General features: G+C 39.0%; 1 protein-coding gene across 5 annotated transcripts in view; it reads left to right on the top strand.

Annotated features, from left to right (window-relative positions):
• Window positions 1-99: 99 nt before the first annotated feature.
• Window positions 100-27,898, top strand: part of LOC131432715 (uncharacterized) — a 368,592-nt gene continuing 340,793 nt past the window's right edge. The window contains exons 1-2 of one of the 5 annotated variants that reach the window (XM_058599192.1): window positions 100-590; window positions 12,201-13,168. In XM_058599192.1, the coding sequence (XP_058455175.1) occupies window positions 12,952-13,168 (217 nt within the window). In that variant the 5' untranslated portion in view covers window positions 100-590; window positions 12,201-12,951. The other 4 variants (XM_058599199.1, XM_058599184.1, XM_058599209.1 and 1 more) reach the window with 4 other exon arrangements.

Below are 27,898 nucleotides of genomic sequence, written 5' to 3'. Positions count from 1 at the left end.
GTGTTGGTGGTGATGTACAAATTTTGTCACGAACTCTCGCCAGCTCTTCTGGTCTCGTTTCGGAGAGACTTCTGCTGCTTGCTGTTCAACTCGTCATCGGGTCCGATCAGTTGTAGTAGAACTTCAATCTCGGTAGGACGTTTTCCGTAGTCGTTCGCGAACTCAACCGGTGTCGATTCTTGGCAGAAAAGTTCTAACAGCCCCAGTGACAAATAGATATATACCAACGGAGCCACCGCGGTGTGCGTGCGTGTGTGTTGTGTGTGCGCTTGTTTTTTTTTGCGGTCCCCCCGGGGGCAGGAGGTTACGAACTTGCTGGTGATGTGTGAGCAAGGGTTGCTTCGATGTTCTAACGACAAGAAAGACGACGACGACGGTGTTCCGGCCGGACGGTGCCGTAGTCCGGCCCGGTTGAATTCGGACGTGTTGCTCGTCGGATCGTGGTGCCAACCAACAAACAAAGTCCCCATCTTAATGAAAAAGTAAACTTGATTCAGTATCATTGTTCCTGGTGCGGGAAGATTTAATCGGTTACCGTGTTGTGTGATTTACGACGCTGCAAAACTGCCTAGAATCTGTCACGGAAGAAGGTAATATTTTTTGATACAGCCTAAAAGGAAACATCCGAACGGGGCTGCCCCGTTCGTAATCCACCCACTACCGCCAGTCATGTTTCAGACTTGTTGTGTTCCGTTCGTGGTGTTCCCTGCAAAGCGATCCCCAATCTAATTGGAAGGTGTTTGGATTATGATTGTGTTAGTGAAATCGTTCCCGTCTGCTGGTTGCATTGAACTTTAATGATTTGGGAAATTTATGGAATGAGCCTGAAACACGGCACAGCTGACACGCAAGGCTCGCGAATTGAAGTCTGCTTCGACTTTGGTCCGACGTAGGTGATTAGTCACCGTAAGAACACGGCTGACGGCAAACGCCAGCAGTGACACAGTGGTCGAAAGGGGGGCCCGAATGTGGTACTCCCCGAAAAAAACCAAAAAAGATTGTGCTCGGTCGGTGGTGGTGTGCGTGAAAGCTCCCCGTGTTCAGGTTTTCCTCGATTGCTTTGATCAGCTTTTGAGGTTTGTTTTTTTTTTCTGCCTTCATTTCTCTCGTTTCGCTGCCTCGTTGTATTTGTGATGATGATGATGATTGTGCTGCTGGATTTGAAGAAGTTTTGGTGGAGTTGTGCGGTGCGGTTACGAAAGGTGAAACAAGGCTCGTTGTTTTGAGCTGCTTTTTGATGAATCTACCGAAGCAATGAATAGAATAGGGAACACTGTGATGGCAGTTTTTCGGCTTTGTAATTACACGCGATTTGTTACGTGGCTGCGGGGATAAAGATTCCTGTGATAGATTTTATACCGGGACGAGATGACGGAATTTACATTGCGGAGCCAATTATTTGATTGCTGCAACGTGTCACGGGTGTGAATTTTAACGCAGTGTGCGTTGGATTGGGAATAATTAATTTATTCATGTATTTTATTTGAAAGCTGATTGAATTCATGCTGTTCAACATTGAATCAAACGCGATTTTTCTACTGTACTTAACTTTTTTTAATTTATCACATTTTTGCTAAATATTCTCTGCATATTCGCCGAATAAATCAAACAACTATTTATTTTTATATCTATTTTTTTTATATATATTTTTTTTTGAAACTAAGTTTTGATGTAAATTTGATTAGAAACTTTTTGAAAAGAAAGATCTTACAGTTTGAACAATTTGAATGTATATCCAAAATATAATTTAAACGCTCAAATTCAAGTTAAAAGAGCCAATTTAGATATTGAATTTTCTCCTAGAAGTAGTCATTCTCAAGATTATTGTTCAATAGTTATTTAAAACGAAATATATAATTTCCAACTTCGCAAACCAACAAAAGTTAGAGTGTTCTCAATTTCATGTCTAAACATCTTGAGAACGGCTACTTCCAAGAGAAACGTCACTATGAGCAAATAGACTGCTATTTATCGGGATAATTTTATTCTAGTTTTCAAATGACTATTTTTTTAAACTTGAAGTTTAGCAAATGCCTTCAAGTTGTTTTAATTTTAATGTATCATTTCGGCACTAACATGTGATTAGGGCATATCGTGCCATATGCCCTTTTGAATGTTATAAAAAATAATGCTGGGTGTAAACTACCATAACCTTTCTAATTTGTAAACAGTCGTGTCAAGTTAGTATAGATTTAAGTGTAGCAACCCTGCACGCTATACAAAATTGAACAAAGCACGCTGTGTGTTTCGTTCGCAAAGGCGGTGGTGTTTTCTTGTTCCGTACCAGCACGTACCGTTGCGTACCGGTTTTGCATCGTCATTTTGTATGACAGTTTGAAAGTTTTGAAACTCATCGCCCTATAGTTTCGAAACCGGAAGTCGAATCTGGATGAACATGAACAGTATCTTTTAAGACAATGAGGGCTTTAATTTGAATTACGGTTTGTGAAAATTGGTTCAACCGTTGCTGAGAAATCGAATTGAGTTCCGTTTTTGGAGCTTTTCTTTACTATTACCGGTGCTTTTGGAAGCGGAAACCGGGGACTACTGGTCCCAAAGTAGATTTATATATCCACTAACTAATATGATCTGCCAACCAGTAAGTTTTATACAGAATTGAACCTCGTTTCGCCATCACTTGTGAAAAAATACTCATGAAATTGAAAATTTTTCACTAATCACACTGTAATACCGGAACCGCAAGTCGGATCTGGATCAACTTTTCGGGGATTTTTTAAAGAATTTTAAGACCTGTTATTTGCATCTCAGTTTGAAAAAATCGGTTAAAAAATTTTCCAGAAAATTAAGTGTGCATTTTCCAATAGATTTGCACATATTGCCTTGCAATTCCGGAATCGGAAGTCGGATAAAGATACCTCTCAATAGCAACCTTTTAGACCATAAGAGCTTTCATTTTAATCTAAGTTTGTGATAATCGGTTCAGCCATCTCTGAGAAAATTGAGTGACATTTGTCACATACACACAGCCATTTTGTAATCTCAGTTTCGGCCCTTCGAGCCTCCGTTCAAAAGTTAGTTTTCACAGTTATTGCATAGCCTTTCTATATAAGAAAGCTAAAAAGGTAGGTGAGTAATGTCAGAGACATAACTGGATGACGTGAATGCGAATAAAACTGACATGCTTTTTCCACACTTCCGAAAATCGATAATCTTACGTACGAAAAATTTGTTTGGCTATTTTTACTATGGAAAAAAAAGAAAAACGAGTTAGTTAGAAATTTAATGTTTCAAATGGAATCTCGGCTACGAAATCATTAAAAATGTTGCAAAAGTGTTTTGGCGAATCTGCTCTATTGAGAACGCAAGTTTTTGAGTTGCATAAAGCATTCAGAGAGGGTCGTGAGATCGTAAAACATCTGGCTCATGTTGCTCGTGGACGGGCGACGACGATAACATCGAAAAAGTGAAAGAAATTGTACTTTAAAATCGTCGTGTTAGCATTAGAGCATTAGAGAGATAGTAGAGAAACTTGGTATCTCTTATCTAGCACATTTTGGTTGTTGTTTTAGGTATGAAACGCGTCGATACCGAACTCGTATCGAAAGAACTGAATTATTTGTCGTATTGTGACTGATTTTTTGGTCAAACACTAATCGGAAGGCATCGCTCAGCTACCGTATTCGCCAGATTTGGCCCTCTGTAACTTCTTCCTATTTCCAAAACTAAAATATTCACTCCAGGAAACGCGCCATGACTCGAACGAGGACACATACACACACAGTCGAATGGTATACACTAAGGTATTTTTTATGCGGTCTTTTTTTATGCGGTTTTCAGAGTTATGTGGTTTTTTATGAGAAGTTTCAGAGTTATGCGGTTTTTCTTATGCGAAGTTTCAGAATTATGCGGTTTTTTATGCGGTACGTAAACTCCCATAAAAAAGATTTCAGTGTATAGTGATTGCATAACATTTCTATATGAGAAAAGCAAAACCTTTTTCATATGAGGAAGCCAAAAATGCATTAAAACTGGAGGAACGTGCCATTTAAGCCAATTTTCTTCTGATTCCTGATTATTTAACGCACTAAACCTAAGGGAAAAATTTGTTTTGTTCCAGATGTCTAAAATTCACGAGACATCTTATCCTTAAAAAAAAGTCCTAGATAGCCAACTTAGTTTTTTTTCTCGACAAAACATTGGATCCCGACGTTTCGTGCAGGAATCAGAATCAGAACTCATTGGCTCAAATGGCACGTTTCAATTCGTTCTGATTCTGATTCATGCACGAAATGTCAGCATCCAACGGGTGACCGTTGACTAAATGGCGACAACCGATTGGAGTTTCGGAGTGCAATTTTTCTATTGTTTTAACATCGGTCAACAATATTCAGTAAACAGTGGACCACTGTTTTCACCACATTGTTTTTCGCTTAAAGAAATCCGTTACGGAATTTTATAGAATGCTTGTAAAAACATTCAGTTCTCATGCTCCATCCGAAGCAACATGCAAGAGATGGTTTCAACGCTTCAAAACGGGCGATTTTGATGTGAAAAAAAAGCGAAAAATGTCAAAAGAATTTGATGCCACCGAATTGCAGCCATAATTGGACGAAGATGACATGCAAACTCACAAAACAATCGGCCCATTTCCCACTACGGACGAGCTATAGAAAAAAAAAACATTCGAAAGGGTAAAAGGGGTACTGCACATGAATGGAATGGAAGACAGCAAGAAACCCGTCGAACCATTTGTGAAGTGCTATCGAAAAGGTACAATAGAATGTCATTTTCGCATCGGATAGTGACTGGCGATGAAAAGTGAATCTGCTTTGAGAATTCTAAGCGCTAAAAATCATGGATTCGTCGAAATGAGACATTAACATCGATGAAGACAATGTTCCGCGTTTTGTGAGACCAGCGTGATGTTTAAACCCAGAGAAAAAGGTAATACTGAACACAATTTAGTTAAAACTATCAGAATATGGAATATGATAATGCTCCATCTTACACATCGAAACCGATCCGGGAGCAGATAGAGGAGCTAGAATGGGAATGGGATCGCATGCACTTTAGTCACCGGAACTAGCCCCTTCAGATTATCACCTATTTGTGTCGAAGGGATGTCGTAGTCCTTGAGCAGCGCTTTACTTTTTCTCGATTCAAGAGTTTCATTTTGATGAGGTATCTTCAAAATTTTCACTTCGATTGAATATAACAAAACTGCATTTTGAAACTGAACTGAATCTTGTCTATCATGAAGATGTCATGGCATGATTCGATTGGACCTTTTTTGTTTTTTTGGTCAGAGTCGTGGCTTCTGATCTATTTTTTAAAATATTGAGAAGACAATGGCAAATCATTTGTATATGTTTCTATACGTGCAATAAAATGGTCTATTATTATCTCGTGTAACAAATATGCACTGAATCATTCGAGCAGCGCTTGACTGTGGATCGAAAGGTTGGATTAGAATGTGATAGCCATTATTAAGAGAAATACTGATCTTTCTGTGCGAAATGTAGTTCGCAAAGTTGAGAAGTCAAAATCATGCGTACAAAAAAATGAAGCAGAGGCCAGCATTGAAGGCGTACGAAGTGAGAAAAGTGCCGAACCGCGATGACAGGCTAAATTTCACTGCGAAAACTCGTGCTGAGAAGCTTCGCCAAACATTTCCGGTACCGTAATGGACGACGAAACATAAGTTCTCAATGAGTTTAAACAGCTTCAGGGTGTGGCTATTTGTATCGCAATGTGAAGGAATGACGTTTCAGAGCATTTCCGAACAAAGAAGGTATCCAGGTATTCCAGAAGAAGTAGTTGATTTGGCAAGCCATATGTAGTTGCGTTCAAAGTCTCTAGAAAGCTTCGCTGGCATTATGAATGAACATGTGCACGAGAAAGAATTTATTTAGCCTTATGTCACTGCGAAATCCGTCCTGGAATCAGAGATGAAAGGTAAAAATTTCAAATATCTTCAGGTAGGGTTACAAAAGTCTGTATATCCGAAAAAAATTTAAGAAATTAGCAAGTGTGTATTGTAGGGAGCAAAAAAAAAAAGGTCGCGTCAGTTTCAAAAGTCTGTACAACAAGCACTATGATGTACGATATTTGCAGATTTACAGATAAATCTAACCGTTAGGACCGCCCTTTAGTGAAAAAGCTACAAACGAATTCACGTTAAACGAAACCTCTTAACAAAAATTGGATCAGTTTGAATTCTATCGCCACTGCGAGCAGATGTATTATGTGTCGTTTGCAAAGCTAGTTTCGCATCCGACAATAGCGATTACGTCACAGCTGCTAGTCGTTTGCATTGGTGTAAAAAGCAACGAAAAGAAGACAACGGTGGGAAGCGTCACACACAATCAGCCGTTCTAATAACTCTAAAAGTTTTCTAAAGAATTATTAGGGTTTCTTCTTCGCAAATCGAAGGTAAAAATTCTCAGTTTAGTGCAAATCTAGAACAGTTTGATTAGATTAAATTTGTGCACTTTTTGTTGTGTGTTGGTCGTGACAATTTAAAGCACTTTTAAGTGCTACAGATCATTATAAAGAATTAATTGAATTTACTCCTTCGTACCAAAAGCATCAGATTTATCAAAATAGAAGTAGACAAAGTTTGCACCATCACTAACACATTCAATTACGAATCACGCAATGCAAAAATGAAAGTGTTGATATAGCACACATTTTTATACTAGTATGGAGATTAATCTGTATTTTTATTATAAAAATATGTACTGGTTATATCATAATATTTAATTGTGTTTCAAAATGTTTAATGTAACTAATCTGAACTTTAGTTTAGGTGCGTCGTTTCAAATTCTAGTAGTGAAAACGGGGAATGCTTGCATAATTCATACAATTGATCAACTAATTGATATTCGGAAGTGTTAAGGAACAATGATGCAGCAGTGGAGCAAAGACCAAAGTGTTCAGGATGAATAAGACGATGGGCCTGAAGCTGTACAAGGAAGAATGCCTTAAAAAAAAACGGCGACCTACCTTTCATTGAAGCCCATAAAGGTCTCGTGAAGTTTTGGCCTGATTTGACGAGTTGCCACTACAGCCGGGAAGTCATTCAGTGGTACCGTGAAATTATCGTAGATTTGATCGATAAAAACATAAATTCACCCAACCGCCCGTACTTTAAACTTATCGAAAGATTTTGGACAATAATGAAGCAGAAGCTTAGAAAAGTTGAAAAACGGCTCCGAACGGGACTCAGGTGACCAAAATGTGGAACAAATGTGCCACGAAAGTTGACTCTGGAGGTGGGCAGCGTTTGATGAGAGGAATCAAGAAGAAAGTACAAATTTTCATTTCAAACGAAGAGTAATAATTTGTATTGATATTTTTTTCCGTAAAGTACAGTGAATTACCTTTGTTTTGATGTATAAACCTTATTTGTACGTCAATTTGTTACAGAGATACAGATGATTTTATTATTTCCGATCCTAATTGATCATTGCTTTAGTACAATGAGCTCTCTAGATATGCTTGTATTAAGGTTTAATGTAAGATGTCGAGCCGGACCGAAACGCTTTCGAAATCTACAATGCAACATTTCGATTTACAATCTATTTTGGAATTTCCTTTCCATTATTGTTTCTATTTTGTATTTTGGTGTGAGCCTACCAAAAACCCATCAACGAGAACCGTCGAAAGCTGCCGGAGTAACCGTTGCCTGGAACCCAACCTGCCACCATATTTGACCATATTGGGAAGTAGGCTATTGCCACATAGAGGCGTCGATTGCTGCGCGAGTTTTCCCGTCGAATCCGACAGATGTAAACAAACAGCTGCGTGCGTTCTGTTTTCTTTCCTTCGTTGGCATTTCAACCGACCGGGCCACACCAAATTCAGTTATAGCAAATGCGAAACGGTAGCTATCGATCGCAGTAAGAATCTGCCGCACCGTGGCGAACCCCGATTGGAACGGTTCTAACTCCCTCAGGGAAAAACCTGTTCGACGACTGCGTGCAAGTAATTTTCATTCCACAGTTACGAACGGAACGAGACGAAGGGAGAAAGAGATGGAAAAAATAACAGTCATCGTTGATAGCAAGTGCGTTTGCCTCACCTGGGTTCGTACCCCTCGTCGTTGCTCTTCCGGAAGGTGTTTGTAGCCGGTGGTAAGGAGGGAGGAATGCGAAAGATGCTGACTAAAGTGTGTTTGTCTGTTCTTCAATTTCAAATCTAATTCAGTGCAAGAGGATTTACCTTCTTCCCCATCCTGTCCTGTCCTACGGTTACCAATTCTGCCACGTTCATCAGAAGGGCTGGGAATTGAAAATCATAAATAAGGAGACCGTCTCCCTCCCCGCCTCCTCCTTTGTGCCGGTCCTTGGTGTGCACAGGCGATATAAACGTACCGAATAATTCCCTCTTGCCTAACCGAGCTGATAAGATTACTTTGTCAATGGGCTTAGTTTGTTTTCCGTCTGATTTTCGATGGAAAAAAAAATAAATGGCAAATCCCATCAATACTCATTTATGATAGACCATTATGATGATCAGAGCAGGCAGTGTCTTAGTAGAACCGGACAGAAAAAAACACAGAAAGAAAACGCACAGCAAAACTCAGAACCTGCTATGGAACGGTTTCCAGTGTGGTTTTTTTTTGTTCCTTCTCGATAAGGGAGGGTAACTTTCGACGGATAGATAGTGTTAAAACTAGTTGCTAAGGAAACGGGACAACGGTACCGGAGCTCGCCGCGTGTTGCTCGGATCAACAACGGCGGATGGGAGGTGATTGACTTTTTCGAGAACACACGCGTCCGTGTCTGGTCGTACGGTGCTTGATGGCTTCTCGAGGCAGTTCTCCAGAGTGAAAATGAAACATCATTCTTGTTTCTAGTCTTTTTTTTTGCCAATGTGAAACCGTGCGCCAAAGCAACATCCGAAAACGTGATCAGGACGTCAGCATAGTAATTTTACGCAAATTTAGCGTGTGCGTCCTTCTGGTCTGATAGCGGGATTCGATGGATATCAAAACGTCATTTGCGTTAAAGTTTGGGCGAGTGATGAATCACTCCGCTGACGATAGCTGTCAAGATAATCGATGTTGTTGAGTGAAATTCGAAATAATTATGCAATGGATATGGTAGAAGATTAAGATAAAGCTAAAATTGTTCCAAGCTTGATTAAAATAATTAAATCTTTTTCTTTTTAGAGTGTATTCTTTACATCCATTCAGCAATTGTCAGTGATACTTCAATCGAGGAAAATAGCAAACCATTCAGCGAAAGAATTGCTGCATTGGTCCTTCAAAAATTTCAGGAATGGATGACAGTAAAACCCAAATCATCGCACATGAGATTGCGTTCGAATTTATCATTGCTAATCCGTGAACATTTCCACGTGGAACTTTGTCAACATAATTTCAAATCGAGACGAACACCAGCAAAGTGTCAAAATGCGCGCCTTAAAACTCTTCATCAAAGTGGAAACGGAAACACTGTTACTGCGACATAAATAAGTTTCATTATCACCTTGAATCGTCTGGGACAGAAAAAGGATAATCGATTGAAACGGAGGAAGTTATTGAAAGAGGTTTCGAAACAAATTATTTGACAGGTCATATGCACTTGTGGTAAACGAAGTGAGCAATACGTGACCAAAGGCATCATATTTACTAAACACATTTTTTGTCAAGGCAGTACGATCAAAACCCGATCGAGACCCGGAAGAAGCGTGAACTTCAGATTACCAAAAAACACAAATTATTGAGAAAAATATACCGAAAACGTACAGGTTTTGGCGGAGAGCTTCAATTGTAAATGTTAAGTATTTCATAAAAATTCCTCCTAAAGTTTTACTGACGTTTTACGCCCGAAAGCATGACAATCGGATGGAAAGGTTATGGCCTCGGTATTTTTGGATATAATTTTGTTTCTTGATTTGTTCGCCAAAATATTACACCACGCAATATTTATCGGCTATCCTGAGAAAGGCATTACCGACGACACGACCTGCCACGCGACTATCAAAACTGTATCGCAAATTTAACTACCCCTCTGTAACTGGTAATGTCAAAACGGATTTGCTTGAAAAAATGTTGGAACTGGCAACACAAGTTGGTAAGTTATTGATTTTGAAAAACAGTTACCAGTAGCCTTGGTAACTACATATGGAATGTAAACAAAAACAAGAGATTCTTATTTGAAACGAAACCACTGAGTGTAGTTGGCCGCTGGCAGGTATTAAATTTATTCTTTCAGAGAGTTTTGAGTCATTTTTTTTAATTTGTTTTTAATTTGTAAACGAAGCCAAAGAGCTGTACGTACTTTCGGAAGATCGTGTTGATCCGCGCTCTTCGAAGCAATATTGAACAAGAGACAACAGAGCCGTAGCCCTCTCTGAGACTTGAAACGACTCTAGAGCGTTTGGACTGGAAACGACTCGAGATACTTGGACGTAGCACATTACTCTATCCATCGTTACTTCGACCAATCACGTCAAATTATACGGAAATCCGCATTCGTGCATAATCTGCCATAGCGATTGTGTCGTATGTCGCTTTGAAGTCAATGGCGCGTTGTATTCTCGACACTTTTGGAGTACTTGTCTCATAACGAATATGTAATTCGTAGTGGCGTACCGTACCGGCAACAAATATTATTGACTAACAAAAATTTGATTTCGGTTGTTTAAGGCAATGAAAACTTCTCCTGTGTTATCTTCAGAGGGAATATATTCCTCTAACTAAGCATTTATCACTTTCATAATGTTCCCAGAGTTACATTTCTCGTTTAAAATTTTGCTCGAGCTTCCTGGTTTAAAACTAGTGCACCAAGCCGATTGAATGTAGACTTTTTGATAACTCCAGGTGACCACAGTGTTTCTATAAACTTGGTGGACATATCAGCATTGTTTAAGGTTGTCAAAAATTTTGGACGTGCCTGTTCAACGTCACTAGTTTGTAATTGCCCTTGCTGGACTGAACTTTGAAGTGCCGATTGGGCTAGATCTATGTAACCGGTAACCAGATTTCAGAGGTGATTTCAAAGCATTTATGAGGTCTTGTTCCAAGCAACTAGCAGCGTTATTAACAATAGCACACACTCCGTCTAGTGATTGCGTTCCATTCGAACGTCGAATGCACTTCCGAATAATGAAAAATACAAATAATGAAAAATTGTAAAATATTTTTAATAATGGTATTCAACTGGTAGAGAGGCGCTGGAATGGTTGCGTTGCTCTTGATGAATAAAGTTAATTTTGAACAAAAAAAATCGCGTTCTGTTAGGTCCGGTACTTTACAGTCCATGCGTTAATTACACCAGTTAGTCAAATTATTGAACCGCTTTTGTAGGAATTCTTCATCGGCTGTGGATTTGATGATATGAAATAATATTTCAAGTCATCGGTGAACGATAGTTTCGTATATTTAATCGACAAATTTTGATTTTTGAGATCACGTAAAAATATAAACGGTCTAAGGTGACTTCCTCGAGGCATCCCTGAGGTAAGGTTGTCAGTCTCCTATTTTCACTATCAGTAAGATATGAGTGAAGCTAATTCAGAAATGACCCGTCAAGTCCCAGTCTATTTAACTTGTATTAATGTAATATGATGATTGATCTTGTCGAACGCAGCGAAGAAATCGGTGTAGATAAAATCTACTGGTAGTCGGATACTACATTTGTAGACGTCAAACGGTTCATGTTCATGTTCTTCATGTAAGGCCATTTCACAGTGATTTCGGCGTTCAATCGCTTCATTAATGCAAGCTAATATTTGCATTTTTACGTAGTCCTCCAATAATGGATCCAGCCAAACATGAATTCGAAGTGCGCTTGCGTTCGTTTTTTTTTAGTTTTAAATAAGATCCAATGGGAGGATATCTTCTGCGTCCGCAGAATCTTGCCATGCATGCACGCACTTAAAATCAGCCGTTATTCGAAATTATGACTGTTATTGTTAGAAGGTTCCGTTGCTGTGAGTAACGCAAGCCGCATAGACGAATTGCTTGCCTGATAATATTATGATATTGATGTTTTTTTTTATTCTTTAAATTAAAATTCTTTAAATTAAAATTTATTAGGATCGTTAAGCAAATCACAAAAAACTTGTGTCTCATGTGAACTCATTGATATTCACTCGCTAATGATGAACTCTGCTTTGCCGCTTCAACCTTCAACTATGAAGCTTCTCCACGGAAGTCATTATTTTATTTGTAAAACATCCTTCGACACCAGACACTAATCATCGTTATTTTACCACTTAACTTACAGAACAGATCCCCCGCCCTCCACCATCGTCCGCCCACCCTCGGACACGTGCGAGGCAAGTCATGGAGAATAGTTAGAGATAGGGGCGACGAAGGAAGAACATAGCGCACTCCCCCTCCGGGCCCTAATTATAATAAATGATCGCAAATTAGAAACTATGACTGGAAGCTTTTTATTTTTAGTGGTTAAGTACCGGCAGGCGCTCGGCCAGGGTCACCGAAGGGTGGACCCCCGTGACGGAGGCAGAATTCTACTCGCGTGAAAGAATAGTAGAGATAAAATCAGGCAGATAAAATTTGATTACCGCTGAAGTTTGAGGTTGGGCCGAAAAAGGAAAAAAAATAAGTGAAAATAATTTCGTCGTGCTGAGTGTGTTAGATCGTGATTTTCTTTTGCCGAAGCAAAGAGCAGTGTAGTTTACCGGTGTGTCTGTTCGTGTGTGTGTGTTTATGTGTTAGATAATATTGAAAAATCCAATTACTGCTCTCGTATTGAAACGTGCTACGAAGCTCACCTTTCCTCAATCGCTAAAGCAAAGTACTCAATTGTAAGATTTCATTGAAATTTTTACGCGCGTGTGTGTAATCAGTGTCTATTGATGTTGTGAATGTAAATTAATAGCCAATGTTTAGTCAATTTTGAAAGTCGCCAAACCTGCCTACGATCGCGATTTCCCTGTCCCACCCAGAAAAAAAATGAGCATTCAATTTGCGAAACTTCGATGAGCATTCGGTGATGTCATTAGTGGGTGAGAATGAACTGGATTATACTCGGGGTGGTCTTCATCCTAACGCCGCAGCTTCGTTTGGATCCCTGGATTTCGTCGGCCGAATCGTCACCCACTTCGCTGATTGCCAGTTTGCTGGGGGACAGCGCCGGTGCCGATAGCGGCAGCAACAACAACCAGAACCAAAATGGCCGTCGCAGTGGTGCCGGATTAGGTACCGTGCACGGAACGCCCCTTTCTGCAGGTTGGTGATCTTTATTCTTCACTTTTTTACTACATTGCTTTTCCGTTGAATATCGAGCCAGAAATGTATCAAATTTACGAAATACTGAATGAGTTCAGTTTATCGTCAATTGTATATTTACTGATTTAACAGAAAACGTTTGAATCTGAATTAAAAAAAAAACAGCGTAAAAAAGGAACACAGTGTACTAAAATCCGTTAATTTTCAAGTTTTAAAATCCTGAAATTGATGAATCATAAAACCCTGAAATCCAAAAACTTCAAATCGTAATGTCAAAAAATCCTATAATTTTGAAATCCTAAAATTTTAACGCCATGGAATTCCTAAATCCGATAGACTCTAAAATACTGAAATCTTGAGACTCAAATGCTAAAATTCAATATCCTAGAACTCCAAATTCTTAAATCATAAAATAATCCTAAAACCATTAAACACTGAGTTCAAAAATCCTGAAATTCCGAAATCCTATAAAGAAAATCCTGTAAACATAAAACATTAACATTTGTATATACAAAGTCCCAGAATCCCAAAAAACCCTACGAACCTAAAATATTCAAATCGAAAGTCCTAAGCCCTGAATAAAAAAAATCTAAATTCCTAAAACCCTGAGTTCCTAAGACCCTGCAGTCCTAATTTTTTGGAATCCTTACACCCCAAAATCTTGAACTACTATAAACTCCCAAATCCTAAAGTCCAAAAATTATAGAATCCTTCGTGAAACACAAAAATCCTGAAATTTTAACATCATGGAATTCCTCTGCCAAACTCCAAAATACTGAAATTCTGAGACCCAAAAATTCTAAAATTCAAAATCCCAAAATACTGGAGTTCTAAATTTATAAAATAATTCAAAAAACCAAAAATCCTGAGACTGCGAAATACTAAAACCCATCAGTTCGCTTTCACATCTCATCCAAGTCAGTCGTTAAAACAAAACCGCTTACGTTCGGGACAGAAGAAACCAAGTACAGTATTGTGTAGTGAACAATAGAACGACCTCGAAATGAGTGAACCAAACGAACAAAAGCTACCGCCGGTACGAAAGAATACAATTGTTGTTGACTTCAGGCAGTGCAAAATTCGACCTTCGATACGAGAACTTGAAGATTTGCTTAAGGAGCAAATGCATCTTGACATTAAGCGTGTGCATTTACATCAATGCAATGAGACAAATAATGTTATTTACATCCAGTTTTATAAAGAGTTGAATGCAATTCAATTCGCAAAAGACAATAATAATGTGCATTATGTGGAGTACGAGAACATTAAGTAAAACATTCCAGTATATATGGAAGATAGTGCTCTAGATGGCGTACGTTTATTACGCATACACTTGAAGAAGGCTATCGCCTTTATTCTGAATAACGACGTATTGATTTTTCGATCGAATGTGGTTCGATCGAATCATAGCTAGCTTTGATTTTGCTAGCGTTATTGGGAAAACAAATGAAATACGAGGGACAAAACGATACGACGTTTTTCAGAATAAGGGCGTATACCTTCTTATGTGATTTTCGGTCAAGATACAAGAATTCCGTGCAAATCACTTGTTACCTATGACAATCAGATGGCCACATGCCAATATTGCCAAAAAGCTGTTCACTACGGTAAGTCGTGTGATAAACTGGACAAGGAGACAACCACACCAAAGGACAACGGTGCTTCCTTCACACCAATCCAAAGCAACCCCAGTACACCTGTAACAGTCACCAACAACAGTGAAGCATCCCCTTCAACGAAACCATCCAACGTATCCCCTATAGAACAAAGTACACCAACTGCAGTTAAAAACTTACCCTCCAACCAACCAGCAACTGCAACCAATGTACAACAAGGTGCATCTACAGCAACTAGCAACGAAAAGAAGACGGAAATCGACAACAATATCATCGATGCGGCAATGGATGACGAGACGAACCACGAACGAAGTGCCCCTCAATCCTCGCATGAGGGAAATGGAAGCTCCTCTCCCCTTCGAAAAAGGGTGACAACGAGATCCAACTCAAAAAAAAAAATATTTAAAAAATCGGCTCAATCGGCTCGTAGCTTGTACGCAAATAGGCTTGAATATAAAATATATTTTTTTAATAAAAAAAATCCATCTACAAGATCAACTGAGTGCCTGAAAATACGCATTCTACTATTCATCTACGACATATAACGGTTCGGTGCCAATTTTGGGTAGATTTGGCTAGCTGCCACTACATGCAAAATTCAGTGAAGGACGTACCGGTTCTATCTTTTGTCGAGATGTCGATCGGCGATAAAAACCGCATTCAACAATCGAAAACAAACAGCTTACAAAATGCAGTTCAATTCAAACAAACGCGCTACCGAAGCTGACCGGTAATTAACAGTGCAATTTGTCGAACGGCAAGTGCCGAGTTGAATACAGAAAAAAAAAACTGAAAATCACAAACAACAATTCATTGCAAAATAAACCGTATTGTGTACGAAACACAAACGAAGGGCACATTCGTTGGCACGCATTTGTTGAACGGAATTTATTTTAGTTTCCAACTGAATTTGCTCGATCGGATCCGGTGCCGGGTGTGTGTTGAATTTCGCATTATCGTGGCCCCGTGGGCACCGGTGATGATTTGTCATTCCGGTACAAAAGCCAACGGCAGGAAAGTGAAAGCCAGAAAGGGCTTCGGTAGATTTCGGGTTTTTTTTCAGTGTTCTTCTCTATTTGGTGTGCAACAATGAGGTCGTTCATCGTAGACAAAACTGAAATGCTTTGATTAATTTGCCACTCCACAACTCGACAACAAATTTTATTATCCACTTTGTCAGTCGATTCGAAAAAGCATAGAAAAAGTGGCGACCACCCACCGAAGTTTCGCCGGAATCCCTTCGACAAACTCCGGCCGCTGCATAACTCAGAGTGGCAGCTGAACATTGCTTCTGTCGCCCTGCACCTACCAAAGGGAAAAGGCTAGCCGCGTCGCGAAGTCTATTGGGTCGTGAAGTTCCGCCATCGTGCCCCAGCTACCCAGTTTGGATTTGTTTGTTTCGACGGTTGCACTATTTCAACAATTCATTATGTGTTATGCTTGGCGTTTTGGCTTTGGCCCAATGCTCTTTCGGTACGTTTTTCATGTTTCCCACGTTTCGGGCTCCCCACTTCGCTTTCCGACGGCGATGTCGATGGCGATGGTGTTGGTGGTGACTCAGTTTCTCAGTGACTGGCTCGACAGTTTTGTAATTTCACGACACAATAAATGGTACCAAGTACAAAAGCCAGTTGCAGTTTCGCAGGAACCTCGAAAGGTAGCGAAACGTGAAAATGGAACATGATGCAACACACACACATCGAAGTGGTACCGGCCAAGCTTATTGGGCTTATCGATTTGCAGCCAGCAGCCTGCAGCGGCCCAGGTACGGTTCCGAGCCCAACCAAGCGCATTACTGCGAACTAATTACATTGTTATCCATTAGCTGCTAGTTTGTTTGTGTATGGCTTCTAATCGATTGTCACTTGCGAATCACTGCGCGGCCGTCAATCAAACAAACAACCGTCACCATTCCGAGCGATTTGTATCGACAAACAGATTCGAATTACCCACCTTCGGCACGGCACCGACGCCATTAACTACAAACACTACACAACACTCATTTGACACGTTCAACCGACCGATTCATTGAAAGCATTATCGAAAAGTTGCAAATAAAAGTAGCATGCTACGATTGTTCTCGTTTTCTGTTGATGTCATCTATTTAGCTGTCAATTCTGTCGGTGCGCTTTAAGCGAAGCTTTGGAGCACAAAATCAAAGATAAACTCAAGATGGAGTAGTCTGCGATTTCTTATGTATCATTTGAATAGGACCCCTCGATGAACTCGGTTCACTGTCAGTTTCAATCTTTTGAAGCAAAACAACAAGCGTCTGATCACTAGATGCGTCGTAGCTATGACAATGATTGTTTATGTTTGGAAAAATATCAACCTACAGTATGAACGAAATTAAATAATTTTGCCTTATATCCAGTGATTCTTGCAATAAGAAAGTAAAAACTACTTAGAACCATTGTGTAGAATTTATTTAGTTTGTTATTGCCTCATCCTATGAAGCATTAAAGTCAGTTGTGGCAAGAAATCATTATGTGCTGAATGTAAACATATGTTTGATTCCTTCCTAACATATATTGTTTCCATGGCATTTTGTCGGAACTATACGACGCTTATTAACGGAGGGTCAATAAAATTACATTATTACTGAACCAACTGGTTCACGATTACTGACCCAACATTTTTCAATGAATCGTATGGGACATTGTAATCTTGAGTTTATCTTTGACAAAATGGTTGGCGGCAACAGCCAACTATGATTCTGCTTTGAAAGAGCAACATTTTAAATTTGATAGTTTTGTCGTCAATACGACTTACTTTATTATAGGGTGCCTTTTCAATTTCTAACGTATCAACATAATATTGCTACGTGCCATCGGAAATATGATCATCAATTTAGGACAGCATTTTCAGTTGTATAACATAACCACAAATAATTGAAAATTAAAGTTTTCTGAAATGAAACGGATATCAGAGAAGAAAACTTTCCTTTCTCGTACCTGGATAGGTGTAGAAGGTTAACACTTGATATATTCCGTTCATTCTAGCATGTGCAGTTGACTGAGTAGGAAGTAAAGCATCATTCCGGTTGGTTCCGGTCCAGAGCTCAGTTCCAGTATCAAGAAGTCTTCAGAAGTATCAGTTTCTCTTCAAAGAAGATCGATTGCGTCATCTTGCTGCTGGTTGTTTGCATTGGACCAAATACAACGAAAAGTGGACAACGATGGGGAACACTATGCAAAATCAGTCCTTCTAGTGGATCCAAATGTTACATAAAAAAAACTATAAAGATGGTTCTATACTGCTTTCTTTGAAATATGCAATCCGAAATTATTTAATTGACATCGAAATTCTAAGGAGTGTATCGAAAATAAGCTATCCACATACATTTGTGTTGCACGCATGTATTTATGACGGTTTTTTATGCCCAGATGATCTGCGTTTGGCTGTCAGCTTTCGTTTGTTTACTTGTTTGTGCGGTTGAAATTCTGCGTTTTCAAAATGTCGCGTATTGAAAAGGAAATGAAAATTAAGGTTCTGGATACAGCTGGCTAAGTGAGGAGGGTATTACTATGCGAAAATTGGCGAAGCGGTTTGAATTTCATCATGCCAATGTTAAAACCATCATTAGTAAGTTTGGGGAACACTATTTTCTTTGGATGAGCTAAAAACCCGGTTTTTCCAACCCGAAACTGGACCAGAAAGTAGTATCTCTAATCATAAAGAACAAATCAATGTCAATACGTGATTTGGCCAGAGGCAAAATCACCTGAAGACTTACAAGAAACAGAAAATCTCGAAACAAAGTGTAGAACAGAAGAAGCGAGCAGCACCAAGGGCCCGGAAAATGTTTTCGCGTCTTTTGCAGTGTCCGGATGCATGCGTTCTGATGGACGATGAGACTTATGTAAAAGAGGACTCAAAAACCCTTCCAGGTCCACAATAAGTTTACTGTCGTCGTTGGGGAGGATGTGAGCGATGCGGACAGGTCGATTCAAGTGAAGAAATTCGGTCCAAAAGTACTGATATGGCAAGCAATATGTTCCTGTTGTTTGAAGTCAACCATTTTTTACACTACCGGAACTATAAATGAAGAAATCTATCGATCTGAGAGTCTCCAAAAGAGATTGCTGCCTTTATATAAGAAGCGTAGTACACCTCCACTGTTTTGGTCGGATTTTGCGTCGGCTCACTATGCCAAAACCACTCTCAATTGGCTTCGCAGAGCCAGTTTCGCTTCAAACATCCTGTTGCTGATCATTTGTATTGAAGCAAAAATACAAAGAAAAGTGAACCGCGTCGGGAAACATTAAGCAAACTCAGTCCATCTAATGGCTCCAAATGTTATCTAAAGAACTATAAAGATTGTTTCTTCAGTGATAAATATCATCCATTTATCGCAAATCTAGAATAATTTGGGTAGCTTTGTGCACTTTTCGCAGTGCGAACTTCGCATCAAACGAGTGCCAGCACTTGACTGCTTCGCGATCGAGAAAAATGCTTCGAATAGTGTTTTATATCGTAGAAAATTTCACAATTTGACCATTCTGAATGCCAGAAATGAATCCCGTACAGAATTTTCACTGAAATATGCAAATCCGAAATGAAACAATCGACATCAAAATTCTTTAGGTTGCTATTTTTTTACTCTTGTTTGTTCCGCTTTATTTAATTGTGTGCTAGAAAATATTTGTCGCCAATAGTCAATCTTTAGTATATAACGATTATCATTTTTATTCGTATTCACGTCCTCCAGGTATGTCTGTGGAGTTACTCACCCACCTTTTTTACTAGCTGAACAATCATCAAAATTTCAACTCTGTCTCCAGCAGGCATCCGTTGCGCCATTTAAAAACTAATTCTTCAAAGAAAAATTCTAACTACTTGCACAAATCTAGCAGCTGAAGAAAAAATGATAAAAGAATTTATTTTGTGATCCAATGAATGTTTTTCAACACATCCCGACGAAACTAAAACTATATCTCAAGATCCGATCAAATTTGGGCCTGACTTCGAAGATTCTGAAATCCTGAAATCTCTGCATCGTGGAATCCTTGAGTCCGGTGAACTACAAAATACTGAAGTTCCGAGATCCCAAAACTTAAAAATTCTAAAATGCTAAATATCGTTATAGAAAATTCATAAAATAATCCTGAAACCATGATCCGAACTACAAAATATTAAAACTCTGAAATCCTGAAACCTGAAATGCAAAAATTCTAGAATCCTGAATTTCTAAAACCTTGGATGTTTAAGTAGAGTAATTCTAGGAATGAGTAGACGAAAAAGGGACAAAATCAGAATCGACCTTCTCCGATTTGGATGAAACTTTGCACATGGCTTCGGTATGGCAAACCATAAGTTTTGAACCGATGGAAAGGTCAATGCGACTAACGACTGATTTTTAAAAAGGGCGTATGTATTTTTGCATTTCACAAAAATTGCCTTTTTCAAATCGTTGTGACTCGGAAACCGTTAATTGTACAAAAATGGCGTTAAGGAAGAAGTTGTAGGGAATCGATTGGGCGCTCTAAAAAAATACACACTGAAAAAAATTACAACTCGATGAAAATTGCTACAGAGATCTCAATTCTTATAAGGAATCGAATGAACGTATTGCCAAAATTATCAAAAAAATTAAAACCTTTTTTTTTATTTAATTTTTTTTATTTAACTTTTTTGTGATTATTAAGAAAAAAATTAATATTTTTTTCAGTGTAGTTTTTTAGAGTGTCCAATCGGTTCCCAACAACTTCTTCCTGAACGCCATTTCTGTACAATTAACGGTTTTCGAGTTACAACGATTTGAAAAAGGCAATTTTTGTGAAATGCAAAAATACATACCCCCTTTTTAAAAATCAGTCGTGAGTCGGATTGACCTTTCCATTGGTTCAAAACTTATGGTTTGCCATACCGAAGCCATGTGCAAAGTTTCATCCAAATCGGAGAAGGTCGATTCTGATTTTGTCACTTTTTCGTCTACTCATTCCTAGAATTGCCTACTCATTCCTAGAACCGGAAACCCAAAACTTTAAAATTTTTAGATGCTAAAATGCAGAATTTAAATCCTAAATTCCTGAGACCCTAAAATCCTGAAACTCTGAAATCCTGAAATTATAGATCTAAAATCTAGAAATTCCAACTACTCCAAAATGCTAAAATGCGAAATTATAAAATCATAACATAATCCTGAAACTCAAAAAGCCCAAAACCCCAATAACATACGACAAAAAATGCCACAATTATCGTAAAATACTAAGACCTTAAATCCTGAAATCCTAGAAACCTTGTCTCCAACAATCCGCAGAACCCATAATCGTAAAATCCTTAAGTCCAAAAGTCCTGAATCCACAAAATTCTATCACGCTGAAATTCCTAAGTCTTAAAATACTGACATCCAGAAAATTTCGAAACCCTAAAGCTCCTGATCTCAAAACTCTGAAATTCGAAAATCCAAAATTTAAAGATTCTTAAATCCTTGAAACCTAAAACTATGAATTTCTAAGACCCTATAATCATAAGTTCCTAAAATCTTTAAACTCTGAAATTCGAAAATCTTAAAATTCTAAAATCCATAAAATTTCTCAATCTAAATACTGAGTTTGTGAGATCCCGAAACTCTAGTATGCAAAAACTCAAAATCCCAAAATCACAAAGTTCTAAAATCATGAAATCATCTCGAAACCCTTAAATCCTAAAATCCAAAATCCTAAGATTCCAAAATATTGAAAGTCGAAAACGCTCGATTTCTAAAACCCCGAACTCCCAAAATCCTTGCATTCTATAATCCTGAAACCTGCAAATCCTAAGGTACAAAAATCTGAAAATTCAAACATCATAGAATTTCTAAATTCGTTCAACTCTAAAATCCTACAATTCCAAAGTTCCAAAATCATAAATTAATCCTAAAAACCCTTAAATATTGAATCCTGAAAAATCCTGAAAATTAAATCCAAAAAACCAAAAATTCATTTTAAAATATCAGGATCTTAAATCTTATGATCCTAATATTCAAAAATCCAAAAATTTCAAAAATTCGGAAAACCTCAAGGCTTGAATTTCTCTAATCGTTAAATCCATGAACATCAACTTAGCGATGCGCCTCTCGTTGATGATAAAGCAAATAGGTGAATAATTTGTTGCTTATTAGTTGCACATTAGTAACGATAATTTTTTTAATTTGTTTCTAATCTTTTTTTTTTGTTTTTTGAGTACTTCGCTAAGTTCATATAAAGTTAACCCCTCCCAAATAAGTTTGAAAGCAAATCGAACCCTAAGGGTTAGTTTGTTGCTTATTAGTTACGGTAATTTTGAATTTGTTGCTCATTTTCGTTTAGATTTTCTTTGAGTACTTCGCTTATGAACTTATATGAAGTTAACGAAGTACTCGAAAGAAAAACTCTGCATCAAATCCAAAACCACCGTAACTAACTAGCAACTAATAAGCAACAAATTATCCACAGCTTGTTTAGGAGGGATACTTCGGTAATTTCTTATGAACTTAGCGAAATATTTGAAAAAAATAAATTGATGAACAAATTCAAATTTACCGCAACTAATTATCAACAAATTATTCAAAACCCAGTGGATAATTTGTTGCTTATTAGTTGCTAATTAGTTACGGTAGTTTTTAATTTGTTGCTCAAAACAAAAAAAAATTTGGAGCTACAAATTACAAACCACCGTAATTAATCAGCAACAAATAATCCACGGGGCTTCGATTTATTTTCAAATTTATTTAGGAGGGATTCTTCTTTAACTTGATATAAACTTAGCAAAGTATTCGCAAAAAAATGGGCATCAAAATCAAAACTACCTCAACAAATTAGCAAAATTATACACTGGGATTTGCTTCGCTTTCTTTAACTTTATTAACTATATAAGAACTTAGTTCGTAACTTCATATGAACATAGCGAAGTACACAAGGAAAAAAAATTAGCGACAAATTCGAAATTACCGTAACTAATTACAAAAAAGGGGTTTTGAGTTATTTTCAAGATTATTTTGAAAGGGGGCTTCGTTAACTTCATATTAATTTAGCGAAAGTACACGAAAAAATAAAATAAAATTGAGTAACAAATTCAAAATTACCGAATCCAAGCTTATTGAAGAGAGGTTGATTTAACTTAACAAAATTGAGAAAAATAATTAAGCAACAAACTACCGTAGCTAATGAGCAACTTATTAGTAACAAACTATCCACTTCGATTTGTTTGCAAGCTTATTTGGAAGGGGTGCTTCGTTAGCTTCATATGAACTTAGCGATAAAAAACATTGAACAACAAATTCAAAATCACCGTAACTAATATGCAACTATTTAGCAACAAATTATTCACTTATTTGCACTGTCATCGGCGAAAAGTATCGGGTTAGGTTCATGTTCATGTTCTTTGAGATCTCGACCTCTTTGCTGACAACACACACACACATTCGAACAGTTGCTCAGTTCGTCGGGTTTAATCGATTGGCACATGGCGAATTCTATACCTATTGTATATGTTTAAAAAAAAGTAAAACAACCAAAGTGTAAGAAAGCGCCATGCGCCTTGTAGCTCAGACTTGACACCATCCGATTATTGTTTGTTTAGATCGATCACTTTACTCGGAAGACGTTTCTGGCGCGATTCCCTGTTTCACTTGAAAAACAAAATTTCTTCTCTTTTCCTTTGAAGGGCTTTGAATTTTTTGTATTGAATCTCTAGAATTTAAAAAATAATATTTGAAATAAAAAATTCTTCACAGCGGGTGGTCCTTAGACGAGACACCCCTCGCCGACGATATCAGAAAATAGGTGAATAATTTGTCGCTAATAAGTTGCCAACTAGTTACGGTAGTTGTTGCTCAATTTTTTTGTAATACTTCGCTTTTTTTTATTTCAATTATAGAGGTTTTAACTTCAGGTCATTCGGCTCTTCGGGCCAGAAAAACTTTCTGACCCTATGTGCGGGGTTGGGAATCGAACCCAGGCGGGCTGCGTGAAAGGTATCGACTTACCTATCACACTATACCCGTCCCCGTAATACTTCGTTTTTTTGAATAGTTCATATGAAGATAACGAACCACTCCTCCTAAAAAGGTTTGAAAACAAATCAACATCTAGTGGGAAATTTGTTGCTCATTAGTTACGGTAGTTTTGTATTTGTTGCCTATTTTTTTGCCTTTCTCATATAGAAAGGTTATGCAATTACTGTGAAAACCGACTTTTGAAACGAAGCCCGGAGGGCCGAGTGTCACAAACTTAGGTTCAAATAAAACGGTCCTGTAGTCCCATACTGAATTACTGAGTTTCATCCGGATTCGACCTCCCGATCCGGAAATATAGGGTAAAATGTGTTAAAAATTGTATACCAACACTAAAAACGTAAATTTTTTTTAATTGATTTGTCAGTTGATGATCAAACAAACTGATTTCGGTTATTCTCTCAAGAATCGAAGAAAATTATTTTGAAGAATACCACAGTATTATATATGATAGTATTGTTGATATGAGAAAGGCATCATTACACCACTAGGTGGATTAAAACAGGTTTTTATTTATATATTTTTTGAGTACTGCACTCAGTTCACATAAAGCTAACGAGGCGCCGCTACCAATCGCAGCCTCCTTTTGTACGACAAACCCACGGGAAATGCCTCGTGCATGCACACAGTAACAAACAGTGTGATTAGCAAACAAACAGTGTGGTACTTATATTTCTTATATTCCAGCTACCAAGCTAATAAAAATCGTTATTTGAAGTCCTATTTCAACCTTGAAAATAGTTCCCATCGAAGAGAACATAGTCAAAATCTTCACAAAAGTCGCCGTACAGAACGAAGTCAGTCTGTCACTCGGCGGCAGGATTAAGTACCCTCTCAACCTAGCGACCCACTTTCTGGTGGTCTAACCGAAACCATATATGCAATATTTGTTCAAGTGTGTGTGTGTGCGCGCTTGGCTGGTGTGACTTTATTTGTTGTGCCAAAACCAACCCCGAGAGTGAGTGTTTGCAACTTGACGCGTGGTGCTGAGTTGCCAGAAGAAAAAAAAAACGGTATGTGATGCAGACAGGTGGTTTTTCTTTGCCCACCGTTACAGGATACGGAAGGGGACAAACCTCTCAGTCTTTCGTATACATTTCGCACAAATGAAAGGTAAACAATACCAGCAACATTCTGTCTATCCATCGAGCTTACGTTCCTTAAAATGTGAAGCAAATCTCCGGAACACACGCTGCTTCAGTATGTCACCTACTTTCGGTAGGACGGTGAAGAAGCTCTCCACGTTGGCGTGAGGGTAACCGACCCAGAAAGCACGGCGAGATGCAATGTGATGCTCCGTCCCAACTAGAGATGGGCAAAACAGTTCACTTCAAAGAACCGTTCAGTGATGCAGAGTTCTATTGAAAGAACTAATTCTCCAGTGCCGTTCGTTCGTTCCTTTCATTGTTGGTTTGTTTTAGTTATGAGCAGAACCGTTCATTTGAAAAACAATCGTTCAGCCACTGTAGCACTTCTGCTCTGCAGTGACAGCTTGCCAAACAGGCCAAAACTTGACAGGACCATTATAAGGTATAATGTAGTGATGGGCAAAACCGTTCATTTTGAAAGAACCTTTGTATGTTTCTGCAAAGTCGACACGAAAGCTTAGGTTCAGAGAGTAAAAAAAAACAAAGAAAAAGGTCACACGAATGAGGTTTCGTTATGTCGCACTTTTATTAGATAAATACCGTTCTTCAACAAAGCACTATTGCTCACTCATTTGAACCGTTCGCGAATGGAATGCCCATCTCTAGTTTGTTTGTGCAAAGAGAAAACGAGAGCTTAGTTTTGTTAAGTTGAGCGAGCAAAAAAAAAGTCCTATGAATTTGAACTGAGGTTTCGGTTTAGGGATGAAGCTTTATTCGAAAAAAAAACTTAGAAACTACCGTTCTCGAAAATGTTAAGCGAGCAAAACAAAAAAGGTCCCACGACTTTGAACTGTGGAACTACCGTTCTCGAAAAAAGAACTATTGTTCATTCATTCTTTCACAAGAACTAGTTCTTTTGAACCGTTCGCGAACGAATTGCCCATCTCTAGTCCCAACCCCAACCCCAAACCCTTGGCCCGAAAAGATGTGTTGCGCGAATGCACGCGACGCGACCTTGTCTGCCGCCGAAGCCGAAATACGCGCACTGATTCGATCGCAGCAATCGGGGCGAGTAAAGCCATGGGACCCGTCGGACCATGTAAACTGAAGCACTCTCTACCCAATTTGTCTAATTATCGTCATCATCGTCGCCACCATCGACGTCGTCGTCGTTGTCATGGTGTTTGCAGATTCGCATCACATCGCACCATCGCCGTCTTTCTGTGAGAAGAGCGACTTTCGCCGGAAACCGGTATCCAATGTCGCACGCGCTCATGACAGTAAAGTCGAGATTCTGTCAATTCTGTGTAGCATGTGTCCTTCAGCATTAAACATTCAGATGAACAAGGAAGAACAAAATGCAGACAAAGCGACGATGCACAGGAAAAAAGTGACTACACACACACACACTCACTACCGGTTTCAACTGCCCAGTGAAATTTGTAGACCCGCATAAGTCCGATCATCGGTCCGAATATCGGACCGATTGAGCACGATATAGGGCCGATCGTAGCGCTTCAATCGGCCCGTCATCGGACAATTCTGCACCATTTGCATCAACCGCGTCGACATAAAAAAAGCTTTATGTTTACATTATGCATCGCTAGAGAAACAGAGCGAAGGAATATCAAACAAGGCATTTTCGAGCCGACATCTTCCCGATAGGGTGTGAAAGAGTGTTAAACATTCTTTTGTTTCGATCATAGAGGCTTTAACCTTTAGGTCATTCGCCTCTTAGGGCCAGAAAAACTCTGACCCTATGTTCGAGGTTGCAAATCCAACCCCGATAAATCTCATCCCCTGAGTAATCAGACATCCGCTCTCTGCTTTGGTATATCTTCACTCTTTTGTTCTACCGATACACTATGCAAGCTCGAAACGCAATCAAAAGCTTTCTTGCACGATGCGTCCGATGTTCGGATTTACTGGGTGATTGAGTGTCCTCAGGCTCAAAGGCTCAAAGTCAACGATCCAATTAAGCTGTTACAGTGTTTCTGTCGGTGCTCTCGTTTCTGTTTTTTTCCCCTTTTTCGGAATATGTGGAAGCCCAGCAGTAGCAGCAGCAGCGATGTGTTCACTTTTTGGAGCGAATCACAGTTGAAAAGCGTAATTATAGAAAAACAAACAAAGCCTGCACGTCAAATAATGTGTGCGAGCCGTTGCCGTGCCAACAATGCAATTCACACTCTCATACTCACACTTCTCCGACCAGCCAGGCGGCGATGAGGTGTTGGTTTAAGGTTCAATGGCACTCACCGGTTGAGTAATTGATGTCTTTGTTGTTGTTATATGGAATGACCCATATTCGGAATGGTTTCGGTACGAAAGTCGGTTTTGGGGTGGTGCACTTGCAGTGCCTGGAATCTTTCCTGTTGCAGCTGGTGTGACACCTGAGACGGCTCACCTTTCGTCTGTTTCCTACCAGTGTCAGAAACACTCACTCACTCACAGAACGCACAGCAGGCGAGTTTGAATGCTATTGCCCAGTGAAATTTGTAGACCCGCATAAGTCCGATCATCGGTCCGATTATCGGACCGATTGAGCACGATATAGGGCCGATCGTAGCGCTTTGATCGGCCCGTCATCGGACAATTCTGCACCATTTGCATCAATCGCGTCGACCTAAAAAAGCTTTATGTTTACATTATGTATCGCTAGAGAAACAGAGCGAAGGAATATCAAACAAGGCATTTTCGAGCCGACGTCTCCCCGATAGGGTGTGCAAGAGTGTTAAACATTCTTTTGTCTCGATCATGGGGCTTTAACCTTTAGGTCATTCGCCTTTTAGGGCCAGAAAAACTCTGGCCCTATGTTTGAGATTGGAAATCCAACCCCGATATATCTCATCACCTGAGTATTGGATATCCGCTCTCTGCTTTGGTATATCTTCACTCTTTTGTTCTACCGATACACTATGTAAGCTCGAAACGCAATCAAAAGCTTTCGTGCACGATGCGTCCGATGTTCGAATTTACTGGGTGCGAACAAAGGGGTTTCCACCGGGCCAGTCGTCAGTCGTCGGTGGGAAAGGGGCTGGCATGGGGTTTG

This window comes from Malaya genurostris, chromosome 1, assembly GCF_030247185.1.
Source record: "Malaya genurostris strain Urasoe2022 chromosome 1, Malgen_1.1, whole genome shotgun sequence".
Classification (NCBI taxonomy): domain Eukaryota; kingdom Metazoa; phylum Arthropoda; class Insecta; order Diptera; family Culicidae; genus Malaya; species Malaya genurostris.
This window is presented reverse-complemented; position numbering and strand designations above follow the sequence as displayed.